We start from the raw sequence: 10208 nt of genomic DNA on the forward strand, positions 1-10208 counted from the left end.
CAAATTCAAATTAAGTTGGTTTGTCTTTGTTGTTTTGTCGTGATTTATGGTGTGAAGTGGCTAAACCGAACCAGACTCCATGGTACATCGTATTGGTTCATACCATAATGACCCTCCCCCCCCCCCCCCTCTCCCATTTAGCGAATCACGTACCTATACCGGGTACTAGAGGGAACCGCCAATTAGGTAACTATGTCTAAAACCTCAGTTAGTTAAATTGTATTAAAGACTATTAATGCAATCCAAATCCAATACCTAGATGGTGAGTGGTTTCTTATTGCTCCAATTAGATTTAGTAATTATCTTTGTTGTGAGAATGTAACCACTAGAACTATAAACTTGTACGGGCGTAATAACACTAATACATACCCTTTCCTGTAACATATTTTCATATACTCGAATTGTGACCTTAAGGCCCGGTTGTTTACTCGAATTGTAACCTTAAGGCACGTTGTTAGAGGAAACGGTACATGATGAATCTCAAAGTTCGCTTACACATTCTCTGTTTGTATTTGTTTTATTTGAGTTGTAAACTCATATTGTCAGTTTGTTTCAAAATTTATTTGTGTTGTACTTGTCAGTTGTCATAACATTGTGAACGTAATTTATCGCATGATATTGGCCTATTTTCTATATGAGGATAATACAATATAAGATAACTTGATATTCGGAGAGTTTGTTGTATGGCATTCAGGCATTGATGCCGGGAAACAACCACGTACCTCCGATCATGGGTTAACTGATCCATCTTTGTTTGTTTGTTTGTTAGTATCATCCATTGATGGCGTTCCGTAGAAGACATGGAATAACGAGGTCTTCCACGTTCAAAGAACCTCGTCATCCAATTGACACAGCCTCTTCATCCTCCACCTCCGCACCATCGTCGCCGTTAGGCTCTAGGCAGAACCAAGATGCTCATCGGGATCAGTCTCCTCTCGCCTCCGGTTATGTTAATTCTCCTTTTCAAGACAGATCCAAGGTTTTGCATTCTCTTTATCTTAACTAATTAATGATGGGTGTGTTTAGATTCCCTTTTAACAGCTAAGTATATTGTTGAGTTTCAGAAATCTCGACTATTAGAATGAATCTTATGTTTGTTTCTCTATGTTACATTATGGTTTTCATCATCGTTTATTCTGCGTAACTTCGGGAGTTTTTCGTACATCATATATATTTGGCATTCTCCTTTCACGCATGCCATTCATATGATCCGAGATAACGTAAATGTTGTTTGTGTTAGGTTTGGTGAACGCATTTTGGCATATTTAAGTTTGTTAAAGAAAGTCTATTTGGCGTCCTTGTTCCATAAGTTGTTTAACCTAGCTAGATTTCTATGAATACTCATATTTTGTATTGTAATATTTGTGGTGTGCCTAGCAAAATAAATAAATAAATAAAAATTAAAAAAAATAATAAACCCCTATTTCTAGGTGGTAGATGTAGGTCGCCTTGACTGAACCACTTAAATCATTAAATCATATGTTCTAGTTTTACTTACTAGGTTGTGTGTATGTGTGATTGTTATTCACGATGCGTACTTGCTCGTATTTCTATTGCGTACTTGCTTTGATCGATACCTAACAAGTGATATCAGAGCCGAATGCTCGTTTATCACATGGGTACAAGCTAAAAACGATTGATAGATTTCTATCCTAGTCCACGATTAGGCTTTTGGTTCATTAAATCCTTGGGGTCGATGTCCTCTACTAGTCGGATTATATTTATGTAGGCGCTGTAGTAATTAGGGTTTATGCTCAGTCACTGTGGCCACTTGTCTGCTGTGAAGCCATTGTTGCCGAATCACGCATGGGTCGTACCGCTTTCGAATTGTATTGTCTTCTTGGATGTTCCTTGTTGGAAGAGGAAGGGAATATAGCATAAATAGTGGAAGTTGGGGAAGGTTATGGATTGCTCATGGTATGAAGACAAATCTGGTTCGCTGAATTTAGTGCTAAGAGGGTTGATTTTGAAAGGATGTTAGTTGAATATATTCGGAGGTTTAAATCATCCCGGAGCTTTAGTAACTATTGGCGCACGAGGTGTGTTATGGGCACTGTTCCAAAAGGTCATTGGTTTTAAAGGCCAATATTTCGACAATAAAATCTCTCCTAGAAATTGTTAGAATTAGTGAGTGATAATGGTTGTCGGTGTATCTCTGAATCCGGTGAATTAACAAGCGCCTTCAGATAGAGAATGGTTGTTAACGGGTTTTGTCACAGTTGAGTTGGAGCTCCAGGCCGTTGATGAAGAGGGTTTTTGCAACTAAGGAGACTTGGTTGGTTTTATTTGCATATCTTAACTTGATTATGGGAACTGGAGGCTTGGAAAGCGTTTTATACAATATTACTAATAATAATACGATTATTTGGGTTGCTTTCCACTTGGATAGTGGGACACATTATCGCAAGGGCCAGTGGGAAATAGGTTTGGTGAAGGTCTTTTGGGCCTATTTTAGTTTTGAGTGGGAGACCCGCTTAGCTTTGTTATTCTTAAGTGTTTTAACCTTGGTTTATATATATGTATCTATAATATTATAGTCCTTCTGTTGTTTTATGCATAATAAAAGAAACCTTAATTGTGACCCGTGGATGTAGGGCGTAAATCTCGTGTTATTGTTTTACTTATCCGTTTATGTGGTTGTGATTGTTATTTCTTATTGCGTACTTGTTCTAATCTATATCTAATAGTTTCATAGTGTTGTTTTCTAGAATTAGGTGATCAAGGAAATCTCTTTACAACATCTAGGTGGTTTTTGAAAACCATCTTTTTACTTAGGCAATTCACTCCTTACACAAGCAAATTTAGGCTATGTCTCACTGAAATTTGAAAGATTTGCTGAGGTGGCAAGCGAATTCAAAATTTTCGTTTACATAATAAGCAAATTGAAAATGATATATTCCAAAAAACTAAATATAACAAGCAGACGGCCAGTGGAGATGGTGAGCGGTGGTAGTATGATGCGTTGGTGGTGGCGATGGTGCTGTGGTAGTTGCAGATACAACATCACAAATATGAAAATATATATAATGAAGAGAGAGAAAGAGATGTTGACAAATCAGGTGTGAGAACAGAAAGAAGACACATGTGATAAATCAAATGTACAAAATGTAGACTGCTCCTTATGCATAAGATACATGTTATGATAAGTACATGTCAAGAAGTAAATTAAATATATGTAAATAGTAATAATTGTAGATGGTATCCACCAATAGAAACATCTTTTTGTCCTTACCTTACCAAACGTGACCTCTTAGACTTAATCTCCATTAACTAAGTTAGCCTGGTGAAACAGCCTATCTAATGACGATCTCTTATAAAAGTAGGATGACATTGCCCTATGTAGTCGTGAACTTACTGGCGAACCTAGCTATTTGTCGTTACCTCCTGTAAACGAGTGTTTATTTTTGCTTTTATTCAGATGTTATGAAAAGGACCTAAATTCTCATTTCAATTTATGCCTTTAAAATGCTGAGCCGTCCAACTTAGCTAGTACATGATAATTAACTTAGAGCATTCTCGATCCATCCACCATATTATGTGAGTGAAGTTTTTATAATACAGGGAGTGGTTAAGGTGTTGTGAGTGTAGAAGAGAAAAAAATATTGTGATTTTTCAATATATTTGAAAAATTACTATAGCACCCTATAAGTTTTTTAATATTTTTTTAGAGTGGTTGTGAGTAAATAATAGAGAAATGTAATGATAAAGAGGGAGTTGGGGGGGGGGGTTAAGATCCGGTACAACTAAAATTAACATATACTAAACATACAAATAATTAGAGTAATTACAGTTTGAAGTAGAGTAATTATGTTATAAAAAAATCATATAGTGTAATAATAATTACTTTAGTTCAAAAGTTATTGTGTAATAATAATTACTCTAGTGTTAACATAATTATTCTAGTTATTTATACACTTATAAATTAATTTGTATTTGATTCAAACTCAGATAAAGGTATAAAAAAATATTTTTTAATTGAACAAGGGAAAAAATACAATAATTCTTAACGTAATTTCAAATTTAAAGGAAATGAATGTGAATGCTCTTAGTCCTCGGACAATCCCTTGTAAAACTACTAAAAAAAATACCCCCTTGTGATGCTTAAGATACCCGTTTATGAAAAAACTTTCATGGAAGTATAATCACCTACACTAAAGTACTTTAAAGCAAAGATGCCTCCAACAAGTTTGGGTTCTTTTCAATTGGCTTGCCACCTTGAATCTTAGCTATCTTAGGTTTCTCAAATTTGCTTGTGCAAGACGCCTGAATTGTCTAATGACCACCGACTTGCCACAAGTGGTCTTCTTAAGGGTGTAGGGGACACCTTCTTAAGGGTGTAGGGGACACCTTCTGGTAATCGGCATCAGGTAGGAACGGGCAAAACAGGAATGCTGCTGCAAAACATCTGGGTTCGACATTCGACTTGAAATTTGAGTTCATGAATCCAAAGTTTTACCAGATGATATTGATTAGATTTTAATAGAAAAGTATATCCGGGTAGTTTGGATGGTTTGGGAACTCCGCGGCAATCCATTTAGGGTATATTTGGATACTTTTGGTTAAAGTGAGGTGTAACTCATTGATTCGTTCTTTTCAGTCGAGTTGGTTTGGTACTTCCCAAAACACCCCATCCACCCTACCGCAGTGGCCTCCACAAATTTCATTAATTACATAGAAAAAAAATAAACATATTATGCATTGCTCTTAAAAATGTTAAATCTTAGTTGACAAATACAAATATTAATGATATATTGTTTAACTTGTAATTAGGGACGGGGTACCAGTACGGACAATAGAACTCAAGATATCCAACAAGTGTTCAAGTTCCAAAACAAGAAAACTGAAATAAATAATGAGGATTTTTTCACGCAGAACCAATGTCAAGATGGTAAAATGCCATATGAAAAACCACAGACAATACATGAACATCAACTCATGGCATCTGGCAATGTAAGGACCCAAATGTATAATGATTTGCATATTTATTATAAGTGATAGTTGTGACCTATTTACATTGAGATGAATAATAATTAATACGTTATTTGATTGTTATTAGGCAAGAGGTACCAATATGGACAAGAGAACTCAATATATACAAGAAACTTTTCAGTTGCCAAACAAGATTAAAATCGAAATAAATCAAGATGACTTTTTCACGCAGAACCTATGGCCCAATGGTAAAATGCAATCTGAAAAACCAAAGACAGTCCATGAGCATCAACTCATGGCATCTCGTGACGTAAGTACCCAAATGTCTTATTGCATATTAATTATTTATTGCCTTAATATAAGTACATTGCTGTACGTCTTAATTTATAATGAGGAGTGTCAATCATATATGGTTAGCGGGTTGATCAAGTCCCGGCCAGTTCTCATGATAATTTGGTCGCAAAATGTCATATATGGTCGCAAAAGCAGTTTCGTTGTTGCGGCCATTGTGCGACCTAAACTGTAATCGGAAAAACACACGTCGCAAATAGCCTTTTGCGACCAACTTGCGACCGATTCTACACGTTTGCGACCAGATTTTGCTACCTTATACACCGTCGCAAATCAAACAGATTTGCTACCATGAGAGCGGTCGCAAAAGCTGCTACCAGAAGCACGGTCACAAAAATAGCTACCGTAAAAACTGTCGTAAATATTGCTACGACAAAAATGGTCGCAAAAATTGCTACCTTAAAAGCAGCCGCAAATCTTGCTACCGTAAAAGCGGTCGAAAATTTGTGGCCAAAATGTTTTTTTAATGTATATTTCTTTTCCATTCAGCTGCTATTAATGGTCATACTTTTATAATTAAGCATTTATTCAAGTTTCAAAATTATACAAAAACATTCAACTTAAAATAACAAATTAAAATGTCAAATAATATATTAAACATCCAAACATTCAAATTTAAGTGTTTATATTTTATCTTTTAGCCATAGTTAGTAACATAACTTCAATCTTTGTTATTATATTGTGTATAGCATCTTTTCTACCTTATCTTTTGTCCTTTTCGGTCGCAAAACCTCAAAAATTCCATTTTAACATTGTTGTTTCTAGACAGAATTACAGAAATTATACTTTATGTTTTTACCAAATTTCACTGCTTGTCCTATATCTTTAAAAGTAGCATTTTTTGTACTTTATGTTTCAAGATGTTACACCATTTATCCTTTGGCCATAACTCGGTTAGTTTTTCTCGTTAAATCAGGTCATCTGCATTGCACTTGAGGGCAAATTGATCATTTTACCAATTTATTTGAAAAAACATTTGTAAAGGAATAATTATAATTAAGAATCTCTCTCTCTCTCTCTCTCCCTCCCAAACTCTCTTCCTCCCTTTACCTTTCTTTCTTTCTTTCACCCACCACCATTAACCAACCCACACAATCACCAACACATCCCCATAATTTTGTCACATAGTCTCATCAAACCACCATCCGTTTTTCACAACACTCCTCAATCTTTCACCTTCAATCTCATGAGGGCTTAGCAAATTAGGGTTTGTAGAGCCGATGAAGATGATGATTCATGATTCCAAAGTCTACTTCTCAACCAGATCTAATTTCTTAGTCACTCCCAATTGCAAACACAACAATAATACAACTTACCTTTAGGGACATTGGTGACAACTGAAGCAACCGGAGCCACAACCTCGCGAGTTCAATTCTTTTTCCATAACAAGCACCACCATTATCACCATGTTGATTCGGTAACATCAAAATACCACAGATGGTGCCATGGTTCGATTTTACTTAAAACCCCCAATTGCAAAATCACTACCATCGTCGCCTAAACCATAAACCATTTGAATTTTGATCCCGTCGGTAGTCACTGCTATTTAGTACCAGATCTGCAATCTTTGTCCACAAATCGGGTCACCAAAAATATGTTGTCCCACCATTGAGTCATACTTCTGTGTAGACAATCTGAAACATCTGACGGCCTGAAACATCCGGCGGTGGTGTTATATTCAAAGTACTCATTCAAATCATTAGTGGTGATCAAACGGGTCTTACCCGCTAAAACCAACCCAGACCCAATTAATAGAAAAATTATACCCACCGACCAAATAAACGGTTTGGATCCTAGGCGATATCTCGGATCCTGGAATCATTTGCTAGTATTGAACATGATTTTTGCAACTAGTAAATCTTACTTCGAACTGACTTCTGTACTGTCCTTAACTGCCCCTTTGACTTATATGTAAGAGGCAAATTTCTCAAAATCGTGTTCTAATTTTCAGTAAAGAATGTTAAATTTAAAAAACAGGATTGTATGTTATGACTTATGAAAACATCTCATTATGTATTAAAACTTGAAAACTGAGAGATCGCCTGAATGTTTACATGACTGGAACTGAATGTTTACATGACTTATTAAAAGTATACAAAATGGTCACCTAAAATCCCCTATGCACTAATGTGCAAGCATCATTTTTCCTTTGGCATCTTGATGCAATATAAGAGACTGAATTAATAAACTTATGTCAAGGATGCATTTGTTAATTATGTTACAATATAAGACAAGAATATGATATATGTACCAGTTCTTCCTTTGTATCAAAAACTCCCATGCAATCATCAACGGGAATGAAGCCACCTTGTATTTATACTTGACCTTTAGCATAAGGAAAAGCACATAGATAAAATGCCAGAGACTAAATAAATATGTGCTAGTTTCTTTTGTTCAAATATAACAAAGTTTGATATAATAAAATTAGACAATTAGTCACCTTTAAAGCAGTTGAGAAAACACTAGAATATTAATCAAGCAACTTTGTACGCCAAGATTTCACAATAATTTAATATATTATAGCATTTTCCTCAATCTTGCAAAAAAGAAAAACATTAGCAACAAAAAAAACTTATTAACCAAATATGAACATAACTATGTACCTCTAAAAGCTTCACAATGTGCTGCTCTTATGACTGAAGCCAACTTGTAGGTGTCCAGTAACTCGTTTAAATGGAAACTAGCTGGAAAAACAACCCGACATGTGACCTTATTAACCTCTGGACATTTAACAGAACTTCCAGAAGTTAAACATACATATTAAGTCCTTGAAATGATATAAATCAGCCTCAAGGGATAATATTGAAAACAGAGCGATAAAAAAACGTTTTAACTGATACGTTTAACTAAGAAATAAGCCATACAACCCAAGTGATAATATGATGTATGGCAGCGTAGATCACCGGAGTGATGTTATAAGGCAGCGGAGATTGCTAATCGTCGTAACGGGAGTGATGTTCTACAGAGATTGCATAAGTCACGTGCTCTGCTCAATTAATAATAACATACTGGTACAACTAAACGTCTCAGGGGTGTTTTGGATTCCTAATTTTGTCTCCGTATAACTTTTCATTAAGTTAATAAGTTGTAAAAGTGCAACTTATGAAATTTTTCCTCTCATAATATAAGCAATCCGAACACCTTATCACTTCTTAAAAAGTTTATAAGTTATAAGTTTGTGAAAATAAGCAATACTAAACACCCCCTAAAATCAAAATTTTAAAACGTTAAAAAAGTCCGACCGTTTAATTACCGGTTACAAAAACTCCTATCGGTTGCAAAAAAACTACGACCGCCCAGCCACGGTTGCAAAAACTCTGACCGCTTAACCATCGAAAATTAACTAATCGTTGCAAAAAATCCGACCACTTAGCAAACTGTTGCATAAAACTCCAACCCCTAGCCAACGGTTACAAAATTTCCGACCGCTTAGCCACTGAAAATTAATGGTTGCAAAAACTCAGACCGCTTAGCCATTGTGTCAAGTAATTCACATTTTCGGTAGCAAATTTGCTAAATCGGTCACTAAATTTGCTACCGCTTTTTTAAGTAAATTTTGGTAGGAATTGCTCAATTTTCTACTAGTGTAGTGTCAGAAGTTAAAATCTTAGAAGTTAAAAGTGACTTTTTAGATCTATTATCTTCACTTGTCAACAAATTAACTTAACTCGTAGAAAGAAAAGTTAATAAAAGTTCAAAACCTCCTACATCGGATTAGTCAAAAGATATAGATTATTATTGATATAAACTATTTTTACAGTCATATTTAGCATAATAGAAGAAGTAATCACAAACATATTTTAACGTTTGGAAATAGAAGTTGTTGGATGAACACTTCAGTACTTAACATAATTATGTCTACATAAATTTTTTTGAAATTTTGGAAGTTGGGTCTCTAAATATACGTATTGCTTTAAACACTCGTTCAGTGACAAAAACAACCAACTGCATGACTGTATGTTGTTTTCAAACAAACCGATCAAAAAGCTGTTTGCCTGATGACATACAGGTGGCGATTGCTACAGCTGCTAAAGCGAAACTACTTCTTCGAGAAATCAAAACTGTGAAGGCCGATTTAACATTTGCAAAAGAAAGAAGTAGTCAGCTAGAAGAAGAAAATAAAATGCTTCAAGAGGCTCGTGAAAAGGGAGATCACCCTACAGATGATGACATGGTACATTCGAACGTACCCCTTATTTTAAATAAGTTATTTGGATAGTGTTTTAGTTTTGATTATGATATTTTTTTTATCAGATACGTCAGCAACTTGAGACACTTTTGGCGGAGAAGGCTCGTTTGGCTCATGAGAACTCGGTATATGTTCGTGAGAATAGCTGCTTGAGGGAGATAATTAAATACCATAAACTTAGTATGCAAGATGTTGTGTTTTTGGACGAGGGTATCCAAGAAGTTGCAGAGGTTAATCCACAACTTTCCAGGACACTTTCTGTCTCGCCTTCGTCGCCATTATCACCTGATGAAACGTCTGAGAATAATCCTAATCCGCCATTGAAAGATAATTCCATAAACCTTGGTGGCAATAACTAGTGAGGAGGGTAACTTCAGGTTAGGTGGATTTTTCTTCCATGTTGAAAAGAATTAATGATAAGAAATATAGATGAGTGGATATAACATTAATGGTCAAGTCTGAATTCTACCGAGTATCTCCTGATCATATATCATAACACATCAATATAAGAGATAAACTAAAATGCAGTGTTCAAAATGTGTCACGACATACGTCTTACACAAGGGTGTACATGTTAACAAATAAACACATAAATCACAATGCGCAAAATGTTTAGGCATAAGTCTTCAATACAAGGCTCTAAACAAGTCGAAGCCCTTTGTTATCACCTGAAAAAATATACTTGAAAATATCGACTAAAAAGTTTGGTGAGGTTTGATAGGTTTTGACTCAAAGAAAC

At 35.2% G+C, this 10208-nt stretch overlaps 1 protein-coding gene across 1 annotated transcript; it reads left to right on the top strand.

Annotated features, from left to right (window-relative positions):
* Window positions 1-9053: 9053 nt before the first annotated feature.
* LOC143606484 (uncharacterized) lies at window positions 9054-9855 on the top strand. Its single transcript, XM_077082243.1, has 2 exons — window positions 9054-9454; window positions 9535-9855. Exons 1-2 carry the CDS (start codon window positions 9230-9232, stop codon window positions 9826-9828), a joined length of 519 nt encoding a protein of 172 aa, XP_076938358.1. The 5' UTR covers window positions 9054-9229; the 3' UTR covers window positions 9829-9855.
* The last annotated feature ends 353 nt before the right edge of the window (window positions 9856-10208 follow it).

This window comes from Bidens hawaiensis, unplaced genomic scaffold (genome assembly GCF_021521415.1).
Source record: "Bidens hawaiensis isolate Kalapana, Puna unplaced genomic scaffold, B.hawaiensis_p1.1 tig00074983_1, whole genome shotgun sequence".
Classification (NCBI taxonomy): domain Eukaryota; kingdom Viridiplantae; phylum Streptophyta; class Magnoliopsida; order Asterales; family Asteraceae; genus Bidens; species Bidens hawaiensis.